Here is a 27434-nt window from a genome sequence, read left to right as displayed (position 1 = left end):
GGCAAGCAGTTTGAATGGTTTTGATCGAAGCAAGAGCTGCGTATCATTCGCGTTTGATCAGACGAGGAAAGGGGACGCAAATTACAGTTAAAAATGACATTTTTGTTGAATATGCACCGTACAAGCTTGTGAAAACAACCAAACTGATGAGGTGAGAATATTTTCAATAATTTTCTTAAATGAGCATTCACCACAACTACACACTATGTGATGATTGGCTACTACAATATGCTTAGCTGCTTTCCTACCAGCAACCCACTTGGCTTATTTTATGCCAAACGTGATGATGGTTTATGCTTTGTGTTATTGATCATTACTGCAGATAATTAAGAGGCATTGATGCCATACCTTGGTAAAATAGCACTACAATGTTTTGCGCCCTTTGAATGATATATAATCACATATTGAGAATCTCTATCTCAAAACTTAATACATATGAAGCATGTTTCATGATACATACAAGCAGATTTAAATTAAATCAAAATGTTTATTGTAATGTTTTAAAACCTCAAGTTATCATTTAATTGCAAATTTAAAATAGTTTTTGCACCATTATTATTGATATTTTTGTTATGTATGCCCATTTTAGTAAAATGATACTTATTAGCACAATTCTTATTTTAACAACTGACCAACATGTACACCGAATGTAGAGAACTACACTTTGCATGATAGAGTTGATTTGTAAGCCTTAGCGCTGAATTACCACTGTAGGAAACAAACAGTAGTAGATACTAACCATTGTGTTCTTTCTAATTTTTGTCTTACTTTGCCAATTAGTTAGTATAACAGATTAAAGGTTATAAAACAAAAGGTTAAAGGTTATAAACTTTCAATCTTTCTATTTTCTCCTTTCTTTCTTCCCTTCTCCATCTCCACCTTTCCCTCTGTATCTCTCTAACAATCTTATAATTTATAGCTGGAGTGAATAAAAATTATAAAATATGCATTAACTATTTGTACACAGGCTGGCTATTTATATTATCTCTTGCAAAACTCTCACATATCACTAATCTCATATGATTCAATGAGCCATACAAATGCAGCTCCTTTATCCCATATACTCCTTTCAGTGCTGTAATCTGTACGCTAGCATAAGATATGGAAACTACGTATATGATATCTTCAATTGAATTCTATGTAAATAATGCTGTGTCTGGGACCTAACAGATGGAATGACATTTGTAGCTTTTACCACCACTTCATTGGCTTTACTCTCTCTAGATATGTATTTATTCTTGACACCTTCTGCTGATAAGACTCTTTTCGCTCGACTAGCTCTTAGCTATAGAAAGGTATGAACTCAAGGCAAGATAAATACGCAAAAACAACAATTTTTTTATATTTAATGCTGCTTACTTTTTCCTTGACCTGAAGGCTCAGCTGTTTTTGCAATATTTATGTCATTGATTTCTAAATTGTGAGCTATTTAATGACTTGAATTGCTCATAGCTCACAAAAGCGCATATACCTAACGGCAATTAATTACACGCTGTCTCGATTACACAGTTGATGACGGCGTTGCATGTTTTAGTTTGGATTAGAATTGATTTATTTAGCTCTGTTATACATAAGTTTCCAACCATCCTTTGTTTGTACCAGCACTGAATTGCTGTCTATCACAAATATCACAAAGGACTGTGACAGCTCAGATCTAGTTTTTGACTTACAGTACGCAAGCCGTGATATGTGTATCCGCACTGCTTATTGACAGGTAGAAGTCCGCCGAGAGGCCTTCGCAGGCTAGGAATTCTGGAAAAATGCCTGTGCAAAAGCTACAAGGGTAAATCTTTTTTCAGCTGCTTTAAACATAGTCTGAGAAACTGTCGGTGATCGCGTGCCGGCCCGCTTGTTGATCATTTTTATGTGAAGTGCAGCCTAAGCAGCCTCTCACCCCCCTCTCACCTAGATACTCAAGGTTCAAACGACTATCCTCCTTTTCCAATACAAACGGAACTGTTCTAGGTTATGTTTGCTGGTCTGGTGTATTGAGGAGACCACAGTGGCCTCATGAAAAGTTAAATGTTTCTGATCAATATCAGTGTGTTTGAAAGTCGACAGTAAACACTGGAGAAATTCCAGTGGCTTTGCTCACTTGCCTCATATAAAGCATTGATCGTCACTCTATCAGTTTCGTATAGTCTTATAGCTTGTTGGCCATATTCTGTATTGCCACAGCAATTGGGGTGTAGCTAGTTGACTGTTTTGTACTGTGCAAGCACTACATACGGGTGTAACTCATTATTTGTATTGCATTGCACACACTATCTAGGAGTGTAATTAGATTGTTGTATTGCGTTACCCTGAAGCAATCTAGGGGTGTATCTAGTTATCAGCAGAGATTTGAGTATTCGTCCTATCCAGTATTGTAACGCTAAAGAAGACTGGCATGACCTTGACCTTTTGCTTGTACAAGGCTGATAACTCCTAATCAAACTCTGGTATGATCAGTATTGTAGCAGAGTCTCACTGATAAATTAATTTGTAGTTTTTGCCTAATTCTACTCGCAACTGTGGTACATGTATGCGTTGTATTCACTCAGTAATATGTCCTTTTGAATGCAAACTTACAATTATTATTTTGTTGTTTGTTTTAACATAATACTAGATTCTTAGGAATTCACAAATGTTCATTTCATACAAAAAAGATCTTTTACAACTAAAAAATTGTTAGAAGATCAATAATTATCAAAAAAATTATGATTGTCTCTAATTTGAAGTCCCCAGACCATCTGTGGAAGGCCTTTCCTTAGAGTTGCAGTTATGTACACTGTCTATAAGCTTTGCTCAGTGTATCCTGCCTACAAATAAACTTTTGGCCATCTTCTGTACATCGGTTAGTTAATTGGAAACCAAGCTAGAGACTTATGATCTACATGTAGCTAGAGGCATGCTATGAGTGTTACTATTGTTTCAGAGTGTAGCTAGCAGTTCTTGTAACACCATCACACAATATGTAAAGCCAAAGGTACAGAAGGTGTGTATTACTTGCAGGGAGGCTGAAGAACTTCAAAGGCTGTTAGAGCTCATTGAGGTTTGCCCAAGCAAGCAGCAACTACCAGCGGTGGAGGCAGCATCACCAGTCCATAAAGGAGCTAAAAAGCATCTCAGCACAGAGGCGCTAGCTCTTGAGAGCTTCAGGTGAGGCAACCTGATGGGCTGTTTGGTAGGTGTCCTTGTTTGGAGTAGTTGTTACAGCGCTCTCATCACCCTCCCTATTGCTCACAGAATTTAGGGCTATCATCTACCTAGTATACTATTGAAAAAATTGGTACAGCTTGTTAACCACCTTCCCCTATTGTTATTAGACTATAGGGCTATCATCCCTCATGCTGTGAGAGTAGTTGGTACAACTCTTTCACCACCCTCTCTTATTGCTATCAAATTTAGGGCTATCGTCCCCTGGTTATAGGAATAGTTGGTACTGCTCTTTAATCAGCCTCCCTATTATGGCTAGGGCTCTCACCCTAACCTGTTGCTGATAGATTCTGGGTTTATCACCCTTCTTTATTGCTATTAGACTCTGGGGCTATCATCACCCTGTGCTATTGGAGTCTGGGGAATCAAATAAGATGGGTGTATGAATCATTGACGAGTGCACTCAGTTGTACCTCGAATATTCTCATTTATTTTGTGAGTCGATCATAGAAGCACATGCGGTATATGAACATCTTTATACCTGAGTGAGGAAGACCCTCACTCAGGGCCTTCCTAACTTTAGCAAATTCTCTCTCTCGACAGTTACCCAATTTACTTGTTTGTTTCCTCTATACATTCTAATTTTATCATTTGTTGACCACGCTATTAGTCGGAGAGTGGCACCTGCAATGAGATGTCATATTACTAATCATTACGTACAGTTATACCAGAGTCTGTTTACTTTCTTCAATTACTCTTACCTGTAAACGCTTGCCTGTGTGTCTTGTCAAATTATCATTAGAAGTCTCGGCTCTAAAGTCAATAAATTATATTTGCTGATAATCTCTACGGATAAAACATGGCTTGATTAGTTGAATTGACTTCACAACAGGGTCAGACAATTCCACCGTGTGACGAGTGCCTTATCAGAGTTCAGCTGATTTTTAATCAGTTAAAAATTTACATTGACATGAGAGTGCATAGTCGACCACTGTTTACAGACACTTACCCACACCCAATTGCTATTTGTATTTCCCTTTACATAATGCTGGTTTGTAATTCTAATTTAGAAATTTCAAGTGTACAACGCTTGGCTTTTACCTTGCGCGATATCAGAGAGTATTTGATGAGAATGCTTGTGTTACAGCAAGAAATATGAAGAAGAGAGGAGCTACCAGTCTACCCGGCATGCCCTCCTCTTTGACAAGATCTTTTCGGCCCTTGTCAAACACAGGCTTTGCAATGAGTAAGTCTGAGGCAAAGAGTTCCACGCCGCTTTAGCGTGGCGGATATTATGCTGGCACTATCATAATTCCTCTTTTTCTAGTTGGAAAGAATAAAATTGCGATTGATTTTTTTAAATGTAAGTTAGTAAGTAAAAAGTCTGGTGAGATAAAGCTTCGTCTATACTTTGTGCTGTAATCGCAAGGCACGCCAATCTCTTACATGAATCGGGAGCTCTGAGCGTGTGCGGATGCATTCAAACAAAAGATCTATTGCTGCCGATAGAATAGCCATGGATAATTTGAGTAGTCGAGTGATTATGATTATGTCAAGCAGTGCTATTGATATTATAACTGGTTTGTTCAATTCAATGCATTCACTTATTACAATCAAACTTTTTCTATAATAAAGCTGCGTGCACTCAGCCCTTTCTAAACAAACCGTTAGCCTTTAGGAAAAGTAATTACTCTCAGCTCGTGGTTCGACAGAATCTCTGTTTGTCATATAGGGTTATCACAAGTTGACTGGCTATAGATTTATCACAAGTAGACTGGTATAGTGTTATAGCAAGTTGACTGACTATAGAGTTATCACAAGTTGACTGGCTATAGAGTTATCACAAGTAAACTGGTTATAGTGTTATAGTAAGTTGACTATAGAATTATCACAAGTTGACTGGCTATAGAGTTATCACAAGTAGACTGGTTATAGTGTTATAGCAAGTTGACTAGAATTATCACAAGTTGACTGGCTATAGAGTTATCACAAGTAGACTGGTTATAGTGTTATAGCAAGTTGACTGACTATAGAGTTATTACAATTTGACTGGCTATAGACCAATCATAATTTGACTGGCTATAGAGTTATCATAAGTTGACTTGCTATAGAGCTATCACAAGTCGACTAGCTATAGAGTTATCACAAGTTGTCTGGCTATAGAGCTATCACAAGTTGACTGGTTATAGTGTTATAGCAAGTTGACTGGCTATAGAGTTATCACAATTTTACTGGCTATAAAGTTATCACAAGTTGACTTGCTATAGAGTTACCACAGGTTGACTGACTATAGAGTTACCACATATTGACTGACTACAGAGTTACCACATATTGACTGACTACAGAGTTATCACAAGTCGACTAGCTATAATAGAGCTATCACAATTTGACTGGCTATAGAGTTACCATAATTTGACTGACTATAGAGTTATCACAAGTCGACTAACCATAGAGTTATTACAAGTTGACCGGCCAAAGAGTTGGCACAAATTGACTAGCTATAGATATGTTTCATGATTTCCAACAATCCGGTACATGTACTTTGGTTCTGTTACAATTTCTGTTGTCATAGAAAGACTTTCAACTAACAAATTAAAACAATCGTTCCATCCTTGACTCAAAGGTTCAAAGCCATTTCAGTTTATGCATCCAGATTCTGTGTGCAGCTGGCAAACTTTTAAGCTGATTTCTGGTCATCATATGGCCAGCTCCATGGACTAACCATTATTTAGGTCAATCTTAACCAAAGAGTGAAATGTGAACATTTACCATTTCGCTGCAAAATCTAGACCCAAAACATTTCTTCGCGTTGTCCATTGAAATGCTCCTTGGCGCTGCCAGCAAGGCAGCAGCACTTTCTTGAGGTCTCCCACGCGGTTCACCTATAGACAAGTCATTGAAAGTGCTTGAATTGCTGCCACTGCTCATGCTGTTTCATGGCTTTGTAAACGGAGACAAAGCCGCTTATAAACTTCAATAATTATTTTTGCAAACTTTGTAATCTGCAGACGATTGTTGACCGTTTGATAGGCCATATTGTTACGAAGCCTTTATGTATGTTCTGATTAGATTTTGCTATCCGCTTAATGCACATTTATATTAAATGCATGTGTGGTCTGGCATTGACTGGGCTTTAGCTGCCAGTTCCCTGTGATGGCTGACTTGTGCTGCCAGTTACCTGTGATGGCTGACGTGCTGCTGGTTACCCGTGATGGCTGACTTGTGCTGCCAGTTACCTGTGATGGCTGACTTGTGCTGCTAGTTACCTGTAGTGGCTGACGTGTGCTGTCAGTTACCTGTAATGGCTGACTTGTGCTGCCAGTTACCTGTGATGGCTGACGTGTGCTGCCAGTTACCTGTGATGACTGACTTGTGCTGCTAGTTACCTGTAATGGCTGACTTGTGCTGCCAGTTACCGGTGATGGCTGACGTGTGCTGCCAGTTACATGTGATGGCTGACTTGTGCTGCCAGTTACCTGTGATGACTGACTTGTGCTGCCAGTTACCTGTGATGGCTGACTAGTGCTGCCAGTTACATGTGATGGCTGACGTGTGCTGCCAGCTACCTGTGATGGCTGGTGTGTGCTGCCAGTTACCTGTGATGGCTGACTTGTGCTGCCAGTTACCTGTGATGGCTGACTTGTGCTGCCAGTTACATGTGATGGCTGACTTGTGCTGCCAGTTACATGTGATGACTGAGTTCTGCTGCTAGTTACCTGTGATGACTGACTTGTGCTGCCAGTTACATGTGATGGCTGACTTGTGTTGCCAGTTACCTGTGATGGCTGGCTTGTGCTGCCAGTTACCTGTAATGGCTGACTTGTGCTGCCAGTTACTTGTAATGGATGACTTGTGCTGCCAGTTACTTGTGATGACTGACTTGTGCTGCCAGTTACCTGTGATGGCTGACTAGTGCTGCCAGTTCTCTGTGATGGCTGACTTGTGCTGCCAGTTACTTGTAATGGCTGACTTGTGCTGCCAGTTACCTGTGATGGCTGACATGTGCTGCCAGTTACATGTGATGGCTGACTTGTGCTGCCAGTTACCTGTGATGACTGACTTGTGCTGCCAGTTACCTGTGATGGCTGACTAGTGCTGCCGGTTCTCTGTGATGGCTGACGTGTGCTGCCAGCTACCTGTGATGGCTGGTGTGTGCTGAATGTTACCTGTGCTGGCTGACAAGTGCTGTTAGTGGTTTGGTTTTCATTTTGTTGATATGCTTAAATTAGTTGAACTGTAAACTGTTTGTCTTATGGTTTTGAAAAATGGTAGAAAAAAAGTTTTGGTTCTGCTCACTTCTGGCCAAATTTTCACCTTATCATTCTGCTAACTTTGAGCTACCGGGCTTTGGTTAGACGTACCAACATGCATAATCTTTGTTGATGGCAATTTGGAAACATACCACCTCATTTTAGAAAAAGTAAATTGAACAGCTGTTCTTATTTTGTTTTTATTTATAACGTTATTTTGTCAATCCATCATGTTCATCATTACATCAATCAATTGTGTTTATAAACTATACAATACTATCACCATAAGGTGGACTAAAACACTTGTTAGCTATATAGCAAAGGCTAGCTAGGCAGTCCTGTGGGGCTAGTAAACACCAACGATTTCATTAGACTGAATTAGCGCAACCCGAGGCTCTGAGCTCTCCTAAGACAAAGAATCTTTAATTATTCAGAGCGAGTAAAAACAAACATTTGCTGTCATGAACAAGTTTATTTGGTTTCCAGTATCTCCGCTCCGCAAGCATGTTGATGCGCTTTAGAGCATATAGCCCAAAATCTTTCTAGGGAATGGACAGAAAGGGCGCCTCCAGAGAATATCCTCAGGGTGATGATAGTTATGCGAATGCTGATGAGAGACCCTCCCTTCAGACATAAGTTTGTCACCAAGCTATCTGGCTTACCCAAACTCTGCTTAGCGTTGGAGCACATGACTAAAAAGTATCTACAAGAAGAGGAAACTACTTTCATAGCCCAGATTCTCATCGAGATTACGAGTAAGTATCTGAGCTTTCGTAGTGTTTGCAGCAGGTAAATTATTCTCCAAAGTCTGTAGATGTTCGAAAAATAGATTATACTAAAAGTTACGAGAGAGGGCAAATCACAATGTTCGGAGTTACTTTATTCTGATTTTCTTTGTGTGTCAAAATTGTCATGTGTTGAAGCTAAAATTTTTTATAAGCATACACATCTAAAGAACTTAGTGACAAGTACTTCAGGTTATTATACTAGCATTAAAACAAATGCAATAAATAAGATTTTGTAAAAAGATAAATGTAAAGAGTTGGAATTATATGTAAAGTTTAAATTAATAAAGTAGTAATAATCAATGAAAAAGGTTTTTATTACTTTAACTTAGAGACATTTTGGCCTGTTTGAAAGTAGTAGAGACGATAGAGGTATTTCGTTTTAACTAGAAGAGGCAATAGAGGTATTTCGTTTTAACTAGAAGTGACAATAAAAGTATTTTGTTTTAAATAGAAGAGACAATAGAGGTGTTTCATTTTAACTAGAAAAGACAATAGAGTTATTTCGTTCTAACTAATTTAGCTGACATAGGCCTCTTTACTATTTGTTGTACATTTTATGTCGACTTTTAATTTTCATAAGCCTTTTCGTTTTTACATATGAAACTGCCGTGTTTCAAGAAACTCCGAACATCATATATTAAAAACTACTTTGAATGTTAAGTAAATACTTGCTAAAATTTCAAGCCATTCGAAAAAGTTGCACATTAAGGTGATCAACAATCCAAGATTTGCCTGTATTTAAACATCTACATTAGCGTTTCAATCAGTCCTCTTCCTTTTGTTTGTCATTTTGGTACAAGTGTAACCATTTCCTTGAGATGATCTGCACCTGTACCACCCAAGCTCTCAGAGCTGGGAATTAAACTTTAGTATCACATCGTACAACTTAACAAATGTGGGGCGTGACGACGATCCGTTCACTGACTGCGTTAAGCTACCCTAGACATACTGTCGTATACTATTGAATATTAGAGTATAGATGGCATCGCTGACTCTTAATGGGATTTTTTATAAGACGATATTGCCCAGACTATTATTATATAATAAAGAAAGGATTATATATTACTGGGATGGCTGCATGGGATGAACTGGCATGCGACTGGATCCCTTGACGCAGTTCAATCAATGGAAGGCTGTCTCATTTCCTATGGCCGGTTATTCGATGATCAGGTCATTGCTACCTTCCAAGTTTTCCTTAATATCGTCGTGTTTTGCTTGTAAACACAGATGATAGTTATAGTATGCAGATTGTTATGCACAGACGTATCTGCATAGATATCTATGTTACATAATATGGAACTTAAAACAAATAAGAAGTCAATTCATAAATACACCAAAAAATCAACTTTTTCATTTCTTGGTCATGTCCCGTTTCCACCCTCTCCTTTCGCATGTTTTGCTTATTAGTGTGTCACACTTTGCCGTACTTATAGATCATATATCTCACTCTTAAAACAATAACCATGTTTTGAGAGTAACACAAAAAGCTAATCGGTGTGATCTTCACTATATCACATACTGAATTATTTATCTTCACACGTGTAGAGCTTGCTGAAAGGCATTGCGTATAGCTGATGTGAGAAAAGGGCAAACAATAGGGTTTGTGGTGATGAGTGGCACTGAGGAATGGAAGCTACGCGTGCTTACAATCTATATATATACAATGCATATTGGATAACCTTACAACAGTCGACCAATTATTATTTATTGATGATAGAAAAGACAATATAGAATCGATATACTCTCGCATTTCAAAGTTGACCGAAGCAACCGTCGCCTTCTTAGTTACACGAGCTCTTGACTTCAGATATCGGAAGGAAAGATGCGCAGTTAATGACTACTGTTTCTATTGGTTGTCCTCTTACTAAATATTCCTCACCTGTTTTGTGTGCTCGGTATGTTCATTAGCAAGAGAGGAAAAATCAGTTGTAAACAGTATGGGCTAGCTATATGGTAGTCTACACAGATCAATTCTCTAACTCAATATCACTGATTAGTCATAATGCAGCCATTTAATGTTGAGCCAGACAGGAAGTGGCTGAAAGTTAAACAAAAAAGTAGAGATTTTTGATCAGTCACGAGATGACATACTTTTTCATCGTAGTGTATGTTGCATTTTGGGTAGTGTATGTTGCATTCTGGATAGTGTAATGTTGCATTTTAGGTAGTGTGCGATTACATTTTGGGTAGCGTGTGTTTACATTTTAGCAATGTGTAGTCTTTTTAGTATTACATAACATATGATATGCTGTGTATTACATCACATGTTATAGATGACGCACAGAAATGAACAGCATGTACAATATGTCTGGTCTCATGCAGTATATGACATTTGTTGTGTGTTTATAATTTTATGGTGAAATAGGCTGTGTTCATCTACGCTTATATCTTTTTTAATGATGGCTGGGGTGTCTAAGCACCCTTACTTTAAAAGGTTAACTAATACCTTAGCATAAAATATTGCTTCTTTACTGTCAGCCTCAACTTTGACTTGAGCCTGAGTTCGGATGCGCTGCTCCGGATAAGCAATCCGTCTTCAAATTCGGCCAAATCAATATCCTGCATTCACATGTGAAAGGTGCTTGAACAATATTCTGAACTGAAAATGTTTTGTATTGCAAATGGCTAGACTCAAGCGGGTGATATTTCAATTTCAGACATATTCCAGAAGCTGTCTAGTTACTCGACTGAACACAGAGAGCGAATAGTACAGTTTGGTGCTCACAGAGCGCTTGTGAACTTGCTATCTGCTCGTAACATCACCCTACTCCACTGCGCCCTCTATGCGCTACACGACCTGGCACAGAGGTGAGGGGCTCAGTAGCCATATTCTACTTGAGTCAGACCATAGACATCGATACCATCGGTAACCAGATTGCATAAACATAGAGATAGATTTTTAAAACCTTTTATATTTAAATAGTTTTGTAAAAAAATTAATATTTTCCTACAGAGCCCTTTATTCATGCATATCGCAGGACCTATGGGTGTGGGCAGACAATTTCGATTGTACTGAAATAATTTGTGGATGTTTTAAAAGCATCTGACTGCCGTTTGAAATTGCATTGCACTCAGCGCATTAAAAAACCAGCCAACTGTATGCGTTGAATTGTTTTAAGATTCAGTAGGAATTCTATCTTTAAGTTAACCTAATGATCCCATGACTATGTTATTAACTCTATTGTTTTAGCGAGAGAGCCCGCAGCATAATCGGCGAATTAAACTGCACAGAAAGCATTCTGAACATGTTTGAAGACTACGATTTGGATTCAAAAAGGTATGTAAAGTAAACATTGAACATGATCCGCCTCATTTGTCGCGTTGTGGTGTCGCTGAATACACACGCATTGCTCTGACCCGCTTGCAGCATCGTTCAAATTGCATCTTTCTTTGAGACGCCTAAAAGTGATCAAATTTAAAGCCATTTGAAGTGTTCAGCAAGCTGACATATGAACTTAGGTGAATATGCTTGCGTTGGCTTAACCGCCAGTGCATAGTAGAGTTATTTGAATGCTCCCGCTGTAGGCACTCAGCCAAGTTGCTCAAAGTTCTATGTGGTGACAGTCAGGTGCGGGAGATGGTCAAAGTATATGATGGAATCCCTCTTCTTCTCAGGTACATCTATAAATGGTCCTTGAGATGATATGTTTATTGGTTTCAATAGAAGACCCACAAGCTCAAATCCCAGCCGTAGCGATTCTAGCAAAAAAATTTCAAAATGCTTATTTCTAATTTTTTGATTTCACTCGTATCAGGACTCCAAGTGTGAGAGATTCCTTGCACCTATTTCGTCTAACCTTGCTATGCTTTTCTTGCAAACAGTAAAGTTTCTGCTAAGAAGATATAAATTGCGCTGTCAAGTGTCATCTCTCTGAATATTGTAGTATTTGATAAACATGACCCTGATGCGTGTTGTATAGCACAGTATCCGCTTTCCTTGCATGTAGATAAAAATAAAGTGAAAAACTTGTGCCATACTGATCCTTAGGCTATAAAATGAACTGATCCAAAATACATTATGTTTTGGCATATGATCTGCTGTGTACATTGGCCATTTAGCTTAGGATGACCTTGACTTACTGCATTGAAAAACTGTTCTTGCTACTCATATAAACATTTCTATGTAATATCAGCCTAAAATCTAGTACACTCACTATCAAAATAGCAAGAGTTCTTCACCGTGGTCATATGTTTGAAAAATCAGCCTTCTAATGATAGGTATGAAACAGTTCTCTATTTAGTGCATCTCTCATAGTCTATCTTATGATAATGCACAGTCTAGTCTACTTTACTGTGTGCCAAAGTCTTGCATCACTCTTGCGTTACGTCTATGGGTTAGAATCTGCAATTGCCAGAGCCATAGCCGTGTGATGGTTAAAAATGTTTTTGTTTTCAATGTTTCAAAATTCTGATGCATAAAAAGATGAGATGTCTCATAATAGAGGCCATGGCAGATATGAGAAAACAGGTTAGCCGACACTGCGTTTAAACCATACTGCGTACTGGTCATCAGACTCTAATATCTTCAGCGTTTGGTTTAATACACAAGTAAAAAGGTTTCAACTACGAGTATGATATTTAGGAATCAATTCTGCACATCTTCAGAGTCTACAGGTTGACTGGATGGAGGATGAACAATAACCAAATTTATGCATGTTTCAGTTTGTTAGATGAATCAGATCTGAAGCTGCTACGGTATGTAATGTGGTGTATAGTCCAGCTGGCTGAAGATGCTGATACATCGGATGATTTACGACGATCTGGAGTTATCCCTCTTATCATCAACCTCCTGCAGTAAGTTTAGTTCCCCATCTAATAGGATTTTGTGCGATTTAGCTGATACCAGGGCTTGCTACATTCAAATGTTGTAGATGCCATTATTACTTTTAAGAATATTTTACACATTTTTAATTAATTATTAGAGACAGGAAGTACTCCAACCATTCAGACTTGACAGCCCCAGCCTCAGGAATCGGTTCTCGAACTAAGCCCTTATTTAGCCTGAGCTCAGAGGATGAGAGCTCTGGTGTCCTTTCTGAGGAAATGATAGAGCAGGTAAATGTCAACGTTGGGCGCTTACTCTATGACTACGCTGCAGTTGGGGGGACAGTGATAGATGATGCGTGTGTGTGAGTTTATTGTGTTATAGCGAGTTAATATATCAGAATATAAAAAAACAAACACAATATTAGCGAAAGGAACTGCCAAATGGTTAAAACTACAGACAAAGCTGTCCAGTAACATTTACGAATTTAAAAAAAATACACTCCCATCCTTCTTTCAAACTTCCCTCCATCTATCCACCTCTTGCAACTTCATTCAAGCTATAATACTCTCGCAGGTGTTCAGTCAGTATAATATTCAAAGCACCCGGAGCTAAAGCTGGCAAATCTTTAGGATATTAATTAATGATAATATTTATAATGATGGAATAGAGCTAGTAACTTACGTGTAATCTATGCTAGAACAGAGCTTACTGAATGCTTGTTACATGTAGAATATATGTGTATTATATAGCGATAGAAAAATTGAACTGTAATTGCATATTGCAGGTTTGCAGCCTGAAGTCAGCCTGTTGCGCTGCTCTCACCGAACTCATCAGAAATGACCATAATTCACAACAAATAGTTTCCAACAACGGGGTCTATGTAATTGGCATGCTTACTCTCCCTTCCGATACAAGAAAGGATAAATCTAGGGAAACTCTGCAGGTAATTAACCGAGTGTCCAATGTATGTAGAGCACAAGAATGACTAGCAAAGTTTGATCGTGTCACCGTCACCGTGTCACCGGAATTAGTCACGTGTGTCAAAAGGTAAAGTCAAACATTCCTAAAAATCAATAGCGTTTAGTAAATATTGTATCAGTAATCAATCAATATCGCTGCGTAGCCCGAGTGTTGAAAGCAAACATTTTACTGCTAGCTACCCGTGACAACCCTCAAATACAAAGCATCCAACTGTTTAGTCTCTTTGCACGGGGGTGTTTCGAATACATAAAAGCTTATCTTGCCCAGTCACATACGTCACGTTTATGTACAAAAACGGAAAGATTACGCATTGCATAACTTTCGTTTCCATGTATTGTCTGAACACAATTTCAAAGGTTTTTTGAGGTAAATAAAGTTCAATAAAGGTAAATAAAGATCAATTAGCAGTAATACTTCGGATTCTTTTTATAGATCATCATTATGATTGGCTGCATCAGTGACATAATTGTTATTTTTTCAACTTCGAACCTGATACATGACTCTCCGATAGCGTTATGTGACAGGGACTTATTGGCTTGTAGAAGAATGCGTTGAGAACGCTGAGGTTTCTCTTTAGCAAGGAAGGTAACAGGAGGATGTTTCAGAGAATATTTCATAAATCGCAAGGCTTATTCACAGCTTTTATAGATGTCGGCCATTATGTGCACACCATAGAGAAGTACCAGCCCGTCGTCGACAAGCTCAACTCTCTTCCAGTAAGTTGCTCGCTTCACTTTCGTTTTACGGTTAAATTCTTTATTTGTAGGACTTTATTAACAGCCATGGAGTGTGATGTAAATTGTTCAAAAATACTAATAATTTTTATGTAATCTTGGCTCAGAAATTTTTTGTTAGCGTCACATTATATTGATGAATAAACATTAAAAGACACCCTTCAAAATTACCGCTATTTTATGTAGGGGTAATTTGGGCTCACCGTGTCACACGAAGGGGCCAGATACTTTCGAAGGATTGTATGTTATTGACGTCACTCACCGTGTCACACGAAGGGGCCAGATACTTTCGAAGGATTGTATGTTATTGACGTCACTCACCGTGTCACACGAAGGGGCCAGATACTTTCGAAGGATTGTATGTTATGACGTCACTGACCGTGTCACACGAAGGGGCCAGATACTTTCGAAGGATTGTATGTTATTGACGTCACTGACCGTGTCACACGAAGGGGCCAGATACTTTCGAAGGATTGTATGTTATTGACGTAACTCACCGTGTCACACGAAGGGGCCAGATACTTTCGAAGGATTGTATGTTATGACGTCACTGACAAGTTTTTCTGTGAATCCGCAGAATAATTAAATCATGACCAGATAATTTTAGATTTCACAGTTTAACTCTAAGTAATTGATGGCACTATGCCAGCATTTTAGTTGGAACTAACTGTAAATATCAATCACACATACACTTTTCTTCGCTGCCAGATTAGTAAGGATGCTGACAGAATTCTTTTTTATTAGCAAGATAAGAATATTTGCTAGCTTAGCTTGAGTTGGTATTTTTTAATCTTTTTCTCAATGTCATATATCAGATAAAGCATCTTAGCAGGTTTTTAACATTGTTTGCCATTAGCACTTCAAGAGACTGGAGCTCTCATTATGATTCACACCGAAGATACATAAAAACACTAAAAGCATAATTGCTTACATAAATTGCTGTAAGCTATGGCAAGTTTATGCATCTGATTCACTGCAAACATTTTTCATATTTGCACTTCATAGTTTTTAATTCTACCTATTTTCGTATAGGGATTGTCTTCTCACATCAGCAGCTGCAGGCAACTCTTATAAATACAATACGTTATGTGTATAATTTATTCTCAGTACAGTTAGACAACCAATGCCCAATCATCGTTTGGCATCAAATTTTTAATTATGTCTTAAATAGTGTGCCAAGTTGGTAGAAGAAGTGTTGAAATATTTACTTTTGGCTGTATATTAACCTTTGTCTGTGTTTACCTTTGTCTGTAAATTTACCTCGATTTGTGATGCTCTTTGCAATGCTTAGGTTGTTTTAGGGGTTACTAAGCAGCATTTACCTGTGAGAGGTCACACAAAGGCTGGTAAATTTCAGTTTGCAATGACCTTATGTAGAGCAAATGTTGAACTTGCAGGAAAGTGAAGTTGCAGCGCTGAAGGAGAGTATTCAGAGCACGAACCAACAAAGGGAGATAACTCAGTACATCGAGGACTATGCTGTTCTTGAGCAACTCGGTTCAGGAGCTTTTGGCAGTGTTTGTAAAGTGAGAAAGAGGGACTCATCTCGTTCCCACACTTACTATGCCTTAAAGGAGGTAAGAAATATGATTACGTGTTTTCCCTGCTAATATGGCTACAAGTTTATTATTACGCCTTGTACTATATTGTTGTGGTGATTATCATGAGTGTAGTCTGGTAACGTGACCTCACTGCAGGTAAATCTAAACATGATTGTAAAGAACACGAAAGACAAAGATAAGAGCGTAGGGGAGATAATTAGTGAAATCAACATAATACGAGACCAGCTGAAGCATCCAAATATCGTCAAATACTACCGAACCTTCACTGTTGGTAAGTCGTCTTCTCTTAGCTGTTGGCTCTTTAGTGTTTCTTAACCAACATCAGAGCTTGCTTGTTTGTGGTGATACTTATGCAGCTGTGTTGTCTTTATGTTTTAGATGCAAACAAACTGTGCATCGTCATGGAGCTGATCGAAGGAGCCCCAATCGCCGAACATTTTCATTCTCTCAAGGAGAAGAAGGAAGTTTTTTCTGAGCCTCGAATTTGGAATATATTCATTCAGTTGGTGCTTGCGTTAAGATACCTTCACAAAGAGAAGCAGATTGTGCACAGAGATCTAACTCCCAACAACATTATGCTCGGTGAAAATGACAAGGTTACCATAAGTGAGTAGATGTCACAATGCTGCAGGCTGCATTTATCACCCAATATCCGTGTAGCTCTGCTTTTGCTAATATTTATGTTTAAATTTTAGCGGACTTTGGCCTGGCTAAACATAAAAAAGGTGATGCACAGTACATGAAGTCTACTGTAGGCACCATACTCTATGCTTGGTAAGTAATACACAGTGCCATACCAAGGGGGTAAAAGTGGGACATCTATGCATAATAAGTGATTGGGTGCCCTACTGAGAGGAGGGGAGGTGGATGGTACAGACTGATATAGCAAAATGAAGCACAGTCTAATAACACTTAAGATTTTATTTAATAACTCATACAAGCTTTTCCTTTTGCTGTGCCATGACTCAATAGAAGTTGTCCTCTCTTGCAGTCCTGAGATAGTGCAAGACCACCCGTATGGAGAAAAAGCAGACATTTGGTCTATCGGATGCGTTCTATACCAAATGTGCACACTCTCTCCTCCATTTAGCACAAACAACATGTTAGCCTTAGCTAATAGGATTGTCGCGGGCGAGTACAAGCCGTTGCCGGAAGGACTTTATTCACCTAAGATTAGCTCAACTATTGCTAAGTAAGTCCTTAGTTTATAACTCTGAAGGAAACACAAGTGTCAGAAAAAAAACTAGCAAAAGCAAAAAGTAACTTGGTCTCATTTTTGAAGGAAATGTCTAAAGGGATTAGAAAAATGCTTTTGGACTATTTGTATAGCAGGAGGTTGCATTACAAAAGAAATACTACAGTTGAGTAAGATCAGTTGTTTTTAAATTAAACCTGATTGGTTGTTTAACTTGGCTAGTGTTTTGCTTTTTTTTACCCAGGTGCCTCACGGTGAACCCACGGGAAAGGCCAGATATTATAGGAGTTGCGGGCTTCATAGCCGAGGAGTTTCTCTTGCACCATGAAAATACCAGACATAAACTCACCTCGACAGAGAAAAAGTTGGTGAAAGAAAGAAAACGGACAGAAAGGCAACATAGCAAAGCCAATGACTACATGCACAGCTACCAAAAACTTTTCCTAGCATCTCAAGAGCGATGTGATAGGCTAGCCAGCTCTCAAAATAGCGCGGCTGATGATCAAGGACGATTCGTATTTGATGCCAACAATAATCATATAGGTATGAACGATTAGCAGCAGTAATATCCACCAGAGATAGCGCACACATGTTTTATTTTTTCTGTTTTCATCTCGGCTGTGGCCAGCCATTTTAGAAACTTCTCTTGGTTGTAGGAGGAGCCAGTGGAGACGACGAAGATGAACCATCAAGCAGCGATAGCAATGGTAGTGCCGCCTCTTTAAGAAATGCATTTTCTCGACCTCCAAAACCTCCACCCAGTGCCTCTCGTAGGCGACGTCTTGAGTTCAACACAACTAACCTTGAAGTAGAAATACCAGGTAGAAAACTCTAATACCTTCTTATTTTAATGTACGACTTCAACACCTGGTCATAGGTATATTATATGTTACACTTCAGTAGTGGGGTGCTATGTGTATTATCAACCAGAGTATATGTATTATCGACTAGAGTATGTGTATTATTGACCAGAGTATGTGTATTATCGACCAGAGTATGTGTATTATCGACCAAATTTGATCAGAGGTTTTCTATATGTAATGCAGCCATTCAGAGGCATGGTGCAAGAGACTCTGGCTGCAGCTCCGCAGGAGAACCTTCTCCCAACCATGAGCTCAGAACTGGAAGAATCACTAACTTTCACAGAAGTCTGAGCAGCCCAAATGTTGTGAAAAAAAGGAGAGAAAGAAGCGGCAGCAAAGGTAGACCCGGTGAGTACGATAAAGAAGTACAATAAAGAAGTACGATAAAGAAGCGCGATAAAGAAGTACAATAAAAAAGTATGATACAGAATCTGTGTTCTGACACTAATTGGTACTGGCTCTGTGATAGGAATACACTTGCACACAGCTCTGTAAGTAGCTTGGATTGAGCTAGCTAAGATGTGTTGTAGGGAGTACAGGAAATGGGGCGGCCACATTCTCCATCTCACCTCGCAAGGTCAAACAGATTAGTGACCCGATACAACAGATACTCAACGTCCTTCACAAAGTCATATATATCTCACAGTTGCCTCCATCTCTTACCCACAATCCTCGGCGGTCTATAGTAGAGAAGTTTAAGCGAGCTCTCTTCCTGCCAAACACGAGCTCTGCTCACCTCAAAACCGAGTTGAAAAAACTAGCCAGTAGCTCTTCAGACTTGATCGACATCAATTTTGGCAATTTCGAGTTGATGAATTCAAATAACGCCCCTGGCTCCAATCAGGAGAGGTCACCCCCTAATGGTACTATCATTGACCATGAAAGTGAGTACATATTATGTCTTTCAGAGATCAGCGCAATATCTAGAGTGCTAAACATGTTAAGTCTGGGACTAAAATGATTTGTAGCATTTGTAGCTGTGCGGTTAGATCAGTCGCTAACATGAACAAACTGTTGTTTACGTCATGTCACTTTATAGGTGGCCTAGAGAGAGACATCACTGACGGAATCTCCTATGATACGCTTTATGAGTTCATAGAGCAAGTCTTGAAAGAGAGTGACTATTACTCTATGCAGTCACCTCATCGTACACAACGCCTTTCATCTCCTCCTCTAGCAGCAATTGGTCAGTTGATAAGTAGAAGGTGATCTTGTTGGTGAATACACTCTGCGAGATGCGTTCTATTGGTCAGAGGTTCATATCGCCGTGCAATCCACTATCTTTTGGCAATGTTAATTCATAGATTATAGAAAAACAGTAATTTATTAAGTGGTGCTGTGGTGCTGCAACATGATATATCGCTATAGGTGTAAATATGGGGAGTTGTGCTATTCAAGTGCATTGTGGAGGCCCTGCTTGTAAGAGTAGAGCTATATTTTCTATAGAAATACTCAGCCTGAAGATTGCTCACCTGAGTACTGCAGTATCTGCATATCATCTATAGTATTGATCATTTGTATATTTTTCGTATAACAGTTTATTGAGGTTATATTTTAAATTAGTGAACTTTTTATTTTTCTCATAGTGTAGAATTACTGAACTATAGATTACAGCCAAATATTGAACTCTGCCGATATAGCCAATAGCAAATACGAGGATATATTTATTTATTTATTTATGTGTTTATTAGTTGTTTAATTAGGCTGCCATCTGAGAGCCAGCAATATTCACGTATTTAGTCTTCAATCCCAAGTTGATTCCATCCTTATCGTCGACCGTCCAAAGTGATTCTCACGCCGCGTGACAATTCTACATTCCTAATTTAATTGTGGTATTCGTATTTATTGCCTTGTCACTTTATTTGTTCACTTATATTGTTTTGTCTTTTTAGACAGTAAATATTATGATCTTATCAGAATCCGTCCTGACTGTTTTAACAGTATCTGTAAATAGAATTTGAGAGAGAGAGCGAGTGCATGAGATGTTATGGTGTGCCCAATTATATCCTTTCTATATTATCTGTGTAAAAAAGAGCATTTTCTGAGTATCATTTATTGAGTTTTATGTATTTTTAAATTTGATTTTAAATGTTTTTTGCTAGAATGCACTCTGTCCAACGCGACTCTAATGAGTGCCCTATGGGTGCCTCTATTGATGTTTATGATTGCTTCTGATTATCCGCTCAAATAGTGAAGATTTTGAAGTTGTCTGTCCCAGTTACTCAGATGTTCTCGATCGTCTCAGTTTCTCATGACATGACAATGTTTATCAATTATTTTTCTATAATGCAGATAGATTATATCAGAGTATTTAATTTCACTTCTATAGTCTATGACTTTTGTTCATTATTCAGATTTAAACCAATCATGCTACATTGACAATCTGTCAGTCTATATCGAGTTTTATAGATTTTCATATATATAATTGCACTGCCAGTGTAATGTGTACGGTTGTTACTGCAATAAAACCATTTGTAAACTATTCTTAGCTTCCTCGGGCAGCACTTGTACCTTTCAATTTCTCACTTGTTAATCACTCAGCATTGTTGTCTGTTCGCTGACAAGCTATTTGACAACTGTATCTCCCTGGTGTCAACATTTTCAATAGCAAAATTTCTCATAGAAAATGGCGATAACCTTGATGCTTTCAGTAGCATTTAAAGAAGCCATAGACAGTCTTTTCATCAGGCTGGAATCTCAGCGTGTCTCATTTACATGACACAGAAATATAATTACACCTTCCTATGGTTGTTATGGGAGTAGACGCCTTTCTGCTGATTATCATATGGTTCTTCCATCAGCTACCATGCCTCCCTTGACATCCTTCTAATAACTATAGCCTCTTGATCACAGGAATCTGCAGCAACTGCTTGCTAACTCATCTCTGTGCATTTTCTACCTGCTGACCATCAGTCTACAAAACTAAGATGAAACAGACGCTATGTTATGTATTAACAGAAAATGAATAAAACGGCGTCCATTAAGGAATAAGACGCCGTTTCAAAGAATAATGCATGAATATTCATATTTCCATTCATGTGTCTAATGTACATCCTTGGTCTAATGTACACCACGCAAGCATGGCTTGAGGTTGATCGATTGCCGATCTCACGCACATGCCCAAACCTTCACCATCTGCAACTGTCACATCTGCAAAAGTCAACAGCAACAGATAGTTTACTCTAGTTTTTTATATTATATAATAATATATAATATTATACATAACAAAAAAATAAACTAAAATATATACATATAGATATTATAGCTTATTTTCTTGTGTCTCAAGAGTAAACAAAATAAATGAATAATTAATGCAGACAAATTAGAAGCAATATTTCGTTTGTGATATATTTTCTGCTCCATTTGTTTCTACTATGTGGTTGTTTACAAAGCATTTATAGTATTACATAGTGAATAAACTGAGCATTTATAGTATTACATAGTGAATAAACTGAGCATTTATAGTATTACATAGTGAATAAACTGAGCATTTATAGTATTACATAGTGAATAAACTGAGCATTTATAGTATTACATAGTGAATAAACTGAGCATTTATAGTATTACATAGTGAATAAACTGAGCATTTATAGTATTACATAGTGAATAAACTGAGCATTTATAGTATTACATAGTGAATAAACTGAGCATTTATAGTATTACATAGTGAATAAACTGAGCATTTATAGTATTACATAGTGAATAAACTGAGCATTTATAGTATTACATAGTGAATAAACTGAGCATTTATAGTATTACATAGTGAATAAACTGAGCATTTATAGTATTACATAGTGAATAAACTGAGCATTTATAGTATTACATAGTGAATAAACTGAGCATTTATAGTATTACATAGTGAATAAACTGAGCATTTATAGTATTACATAGTGAATAAACTGAGCATTTATAGTATTACATAGTGAATAAACTGAGCATTTATAGTATTACATAGTGAATAAACTGAGCATTTATAGTATTACATAGTGAATAAACTGTTGGTCAGCCTAAACAACAGCAAGTGGGTGTAAGGAGCGGTAATAGTGTGTTTTGTCAATATACAACTAACAAACAGAAGGAGAACAGTGATAATAAAATGTTAAACTATTCCAAATAGTCAGAGCTGTAGAGTTGCACAATCGGGTGCGGTAGATGTCACAGGGCTAGCGGAGCCTCGTATATTTGCCTTTTAGAGGTCTTTAGATTGTTTTCATATTACTGACAAAAATGATTTGAGAATTATAGAAGACGTATTTTTGATAAATAAACTTGGACAGTTTCGGAGCAGTGAGTGGCAGCCAGTCTTTTATATTTCCTGTAAATGAAATCGATTATTCTATGAGGGAACATTTTAGCCCAATATTGTGGCAGTGTGAAGTTCTGTATATTGTCTATCTATCAATCAAACAGAAATCCTTTGCAAACTTCCTATTACTAGACTGACAGGAAGCTCATAAATAACACCCCATTTGCTGATTATATCCTTAATCAATACACTAGAATATACCTCGCTTTATTGCAAAGAAAATATTTAGTCATTTTATGAATAATTTGTAAAGCTATTCATCAACATCGTTTAGGTTAGCAAGCAAGAAGTGACTGACCTGTTGTCGTGGCAATAAACCATCATGCAGTAAATGAAAACCTAAAAGAGCTTTTCTTCCTTGCGTATTAAATTTATAATTATAAGTTTCACTGGAAATATTTGTCTATTAAGCAACAAATGGCAGTTTTAATGGAATGAGTAAATCAAAGATTACACAAAAGTTTTATATTTATAAACGTAGTAAGTATTTTGGTCTAGTCCGTCTAATTAGCATTAGACATTGAGTGCTTCAATGAAAATCCCATGATGCCTCCCAGGAAATTGTCAACTTTTGCAAAACCGACAGCGCAAGATACTGTGAAAGAATAGAAAGCTATACGCTTCTCTGTAGAAAGTTTCTCTGCTTTTAAAAAGCCATACGACCATGACAAAGTCTGCTGTATAGGAAGACACGACCTTGAACACGCTATAACAGTACTATGAAAGAAATTGTGGGTAATATGTAATTGTTCGTGGTAGACGATGTGTATGTGTATGCTACACTAACTAAAACAAATGTTTGTACATGAAATGAAGGAGATACATAATTCTATTTAGCAGGTTTATAACATCAGTTCTATTTAGTAGGTTTATAACATCAATACTATTTAGCAGGTTTATAACATCAATTCTATTTAGCAGGTTTATAACATCAATTCTATTTAACAGGTTTATAACATCAATTCTATTTAGTAGGTTTATAACATCAATTCTATTTAACAGGTTTATAACATCAATTATATTTAACAGGTTTATAACATCAATTCTATTTAACAGGTTTATAACATCAATTCTATTTAGTAGGTTTATAACATCAATTCTATTTAGCAGGTTTATAACATCAATACGATAAACTTACCATCTGTCGGAAGACATGGTTGAAAGTTGGAAAAACAATGCATTACACAGGATTCAGGCTCGTGACATTCTGCTTGGTCGGCTGACGCCGTAACCTCTGCACCAATCAACCGCCTTTCACCTTTCAGGAATGATTATACAGCTACTTATTATCTGCGCTTTATCAGCACACCTGACGATCTCTCACAACAAACTGGACTACCAGAGTACCATGAATAACATCTACTGATGAATTTACTTTATGTAATAATGTTTCTCAGCGAGACTTGCCACCATGAAGATGAGATGTATGTCACTCTATATAAATAAATGTTCTGTTAGTTTATACACCCTCCTTCTTGAGAATATTTGTTACGGAGTAAGTTTTTAGCGATGAGAACTGGGAATGGCTTTAAGCCGTAACTCTCAACAATACCTGACACTGTTCAAAAAGACACGATAATAAAAATTCATAGCGAGTGTGAATTATATACTCCAGATTTTTATGTCATCTTTATTTAGAGACCAGGGATGACACCAGGCAAAAAGCCACCATTTTTCAGCTTGAACATACCAAGGATACCAGGTTTTCTGGCCAGAAACTGATATAGTACGGAGCTAGTACTATTGGAATAGACTAGCTGTGTAAGGTTTAATGTAGTTAAGTTAAACTTCTCTTAATTCTTTTGCCTTGAATATTTCTGAGCAAACTGTTCCCATTAGGCCAGTATCAAGCGTGTTAACCTTTCTCTCTGTGAGCAGGCACAACAACACCTTCGTTGAACGAGTGAGTGTTTTATAGGTTTAATTGAAATCTTTCCTGTTCGTTCATTTTACGTAGTACAATATGCAATTGAGTGGCGCAGGCATGCTCAGCCTATCATCATCGACTAAATATTGCTTCTAAAGACACTTTCAGTCATATGGAAAAAACTAGGCTTATATGTATCACTTATATATACACTAACCGCGTGCCCGGCATTGCATGGGTATTAAAAACAGCTTACAAACAATGGCAGGTAATGTAGTTGCCTGCCACTTGCCATTAGCCTGGAACATTGATAAATACTAACTTGAGTCCACTACTATCTATATTAGTAAACCTACTAATATGAGCCGTGAGAGCAAGCTATTTTAACGGTCATACCGGCTCATACCGCTTCAGAATTCAATGCATCTTGTGTAGCTTAATGGGTAAGATGTTCACCTGGTGAATGGGAGATTCTGAGATCAAATCCAGCATGAAGCGGGTATTTCATTCTTGAATTTTAATAGCTATAGCTAAACACACCGATTCACAGACATAAAGAAAACATGCAAACACTGGGATTTATATATATATATAGATATGTATCTTTAATAAGAATACATATTGTTCACATCAGTTAAAGGAGGAGGAGGAGGGGGGTATTGGAAAAACCAAGACAGCAGACATGTTATGATGTTTTGAGCATCGTCTAAAACCTCCCATCACTATAAACTTTCTGATCCCAAATCAATCTACGAGTTGCCACTATTTTTTTCTCTCAAAGTTCTACACTCACAGCAAAAAGGTCTTACCCATCCAGCTATTTTAACAACAGAGCAATAGTCGTGTAATTGATGCCAGTTGACAGATAAAGCTGTAATTCGTTGGTTTGACATTTCCTACCAGATACGTACAAGCCTGACAATAATATAACAAGGCTTTTACAAAAAAGTTGTTTTCGTTTGTTGACATTTACATGTTTGTAAACAAGACAGCCAACGGCCTAACAACAAAGAATTCGCGTGTGGGTGTAGGCCTAGATGTAGCACACTATACCCAGGAGTGCAGGAGTCATACAGGAAATCAATGAGTCGAGACCATATAAAACCATCTGCTATGAATAATGTTGATGATATGTGACATAGCTGTGTGAGGAGGAGGAGGAGGCAAGGGTTGAACAGGACTTCATAGCAGAAGTACAAGACATAAACACTATTATTATTCTGCAGCCTCTGACAGTGAAATACTGTTCGTCATTTCATCGGTAAGTTACACAGGTGGTTCAAAGAACTGTTGCTTTTGTTAAAAAGAAGCTCATATATACACGAAATAATTTTTTGCCACTTTTTTCTTGGATATTTTATTGTTCTTTAAATGAGTAAACAGTATGAAGATGCACAATGCATTTTATGGTAATTATGACTTAATTATTACAATTCTCCAGACACCCTTGTCTACTTTAACTATTAAATAATTCAATATTTTCATAAAAAAAATCATGAATTTGTAACAAGAATACTCACAAGAAAGTAACTGTGCTGAACACTCTCTGCTTGTTTGATAGGACATGCTAACAAAGGGTTTACTTGCTCCACATGCTCGTTTATTCTGCAATTAATATGACAAGCAATGTTTCAATGCATTCATATGGTTTTCATAAACACTTAACAAAAGGAATTTTTGTTTAATATTTACAGGCAATCACTAAGACTCCAAGTCACCTCTATATTAACTACACAGAATGTATTTTCTGCAAGCAGCGCTGATCTTTTCCCACCTTTTAATGCTACCAACTCTTACGGAAAGTGTGGTAATGTCAGAGGATGAAGAGGGGGGCAAACTCAAGAGCATACTGGCGAGTCTCGACCAGGACCTAGAAGAGATAGAGATGCTCAAACAACTGAAAAAAACTTTGAATAAAGCATTTGTAGAGAAAGAAGCTAACACTGGTGATGCCAATGGAGTGCCCGTAGACTCTGATTCTTATATCGCGTATCCCCCCATGAGATATGACAATAAAAGAGAGCATAATAATTTTGAAAAGAGAATGACTGACTTCCTATTAGATCGAGTCAACAATGACAAGATGTTAAAAGAGCCGATAGACATTCAGCGTTATATTGAGAAGTTAGAGGATAATGACAAACGAGGAAATAACGGATTTGGTAAATGAATGTATTAAAATGTATTGGATACGCTGAACAAACCCTCGCAGATTATAACATCGCACTCTCTACTTACAGTACTTCTTCCTGCCTCAAAGACTCCTCTAGCGATGCTAATATTTATAATTTTGTGTTGCCCGTTGAACTGATATATCCACCTGCCTTGCATTTCATCAGCTTATAGGCATAGAGCATTATTTACTAGAGCGCAGTGTCATACTGGAAAAAAGGTATAAGAATACTGATCTGACTTTTGTAGGTGATCATTTCACTACTCTCGACGATGTCTACAATTAATAGTCACATTTTTTGCACAACACCCAGTTTATTACATTTGGTTGCTTAATAAATCATGTCAAAATGTGTCGAGTAGAATCTATTACATGCTGCCAATCTTTTCAGGCTATTACTAGTACTCGAAGGTAACTAACGCTACGGAAGGTGTCATGGTAACGTACTCTCCGCTATGCAGCCAGTCTCAGTTACTTTACATATGCAATGAAGAAACAGGCTATGAGAGTGTTAGACAAAAATTCAAGCTGGAAAACTAAATAATGTGAAGGAAATTAGACAAAAAATCGACCAAGAATTGTTTAAAAAATGTTGACAATCCTGTTTTATGTTCACCAAATATATCTAATACCATTTATAACCAGTGGAACTAATTAAAATGGCAACTGTAGTTTAGGTTACACATGCTACCTAAGTTATAGGCCTATGTTCTGTGTTAACATATTCTGTCATTAAACTGCAAACATCAATTAACTTAGCAGGAGTTTTTTTCTAGTGATCATCTGAATGTAGAATGTAAAGCAGATAT

The 27434-nt window shown here is 37.6% G+C and overlaps 1 protein-coding gene across 1 annotated transcript; it reads left to right on the top strand.

Moving 5' to 3' along the window:
- The first annotated feature begins 1226 nt into the window (after positions 1–1226).
- LOC137390917 (serine/threonine-protein kinase Nek10-like) lies at positions 1227–27165 on the top strand. Its single transcript, XM_068077232.1, has 21 exons — positions 1227–1295; positions 2918–3141; positions 4286–4384; positions 7935–8143; positions 10834–10984; positions 11367–11453; positions 11702–11791; positions 12839–12970; positions 13099–13231; positions 13729–13887; positions 14468–14641; positions 16057–16236; positions 16357–16492; positions 16600–16827; positions 16917–16995; positions 17213–17413; positions 17661–17959; positions 18073–18237; positions 18463–18627; positions 18810–18993; positions 27141–27165. The coding sequence occupies exons 1-21, from the start codon at positions 1227–1229 to the stop codon at positions 27163–27165; spliced, it is 3189 nt and encodes a 1062-aa protein (XP_067933333.1).
- The last annotated feature ends 269 nt before the right edge of the window (positions 27166–27434 follow it).

The sequence above is a fragment of the Watersipora subatra genome, chromosome 3 (genome assembly GCF_963576615.1).
Source record: "Watersipora subatra chromosome 3, tzWatSuba1.1, whole genome shotgun sequence".
NCBI lineage: Eukaryota > Metazoa > Bryozoa > Gymnolaemata > Cheilostomatida > Watersiporidae > Watersipora > Watersipora subatra.
The sequence above is the reverse complement of the archived record's forward strand: the minus strand, read 5'-3'. Positions and strand labels throughout refer to the sequence as shown.

Excerpts from the sequence above, each read along its gene's own strand:
- LOC137390917 (XM_068077232.1), top strand. The coding sequence starts at position 1,227 with ATGTATTTATTCTTGACACCTTCTGCTGATAAGACTCTTTTCGCTCGA. Across the intron at positions 4,385-7,934 it reads AAACACAGGCTTTGCAATGA|GGAATGGACAGAAAGGGCGC; the intron begins GTAAGTCTGAGG and ends AAATCTTTCTAG. Across the intron at positions 16,237-16,356 it reads CTTACTATGCCTTAAAGGAG|GTAAATCTAAACATGATTGT; the intron begins GTAAGAAATATG and ends ACCTCACTGCAG.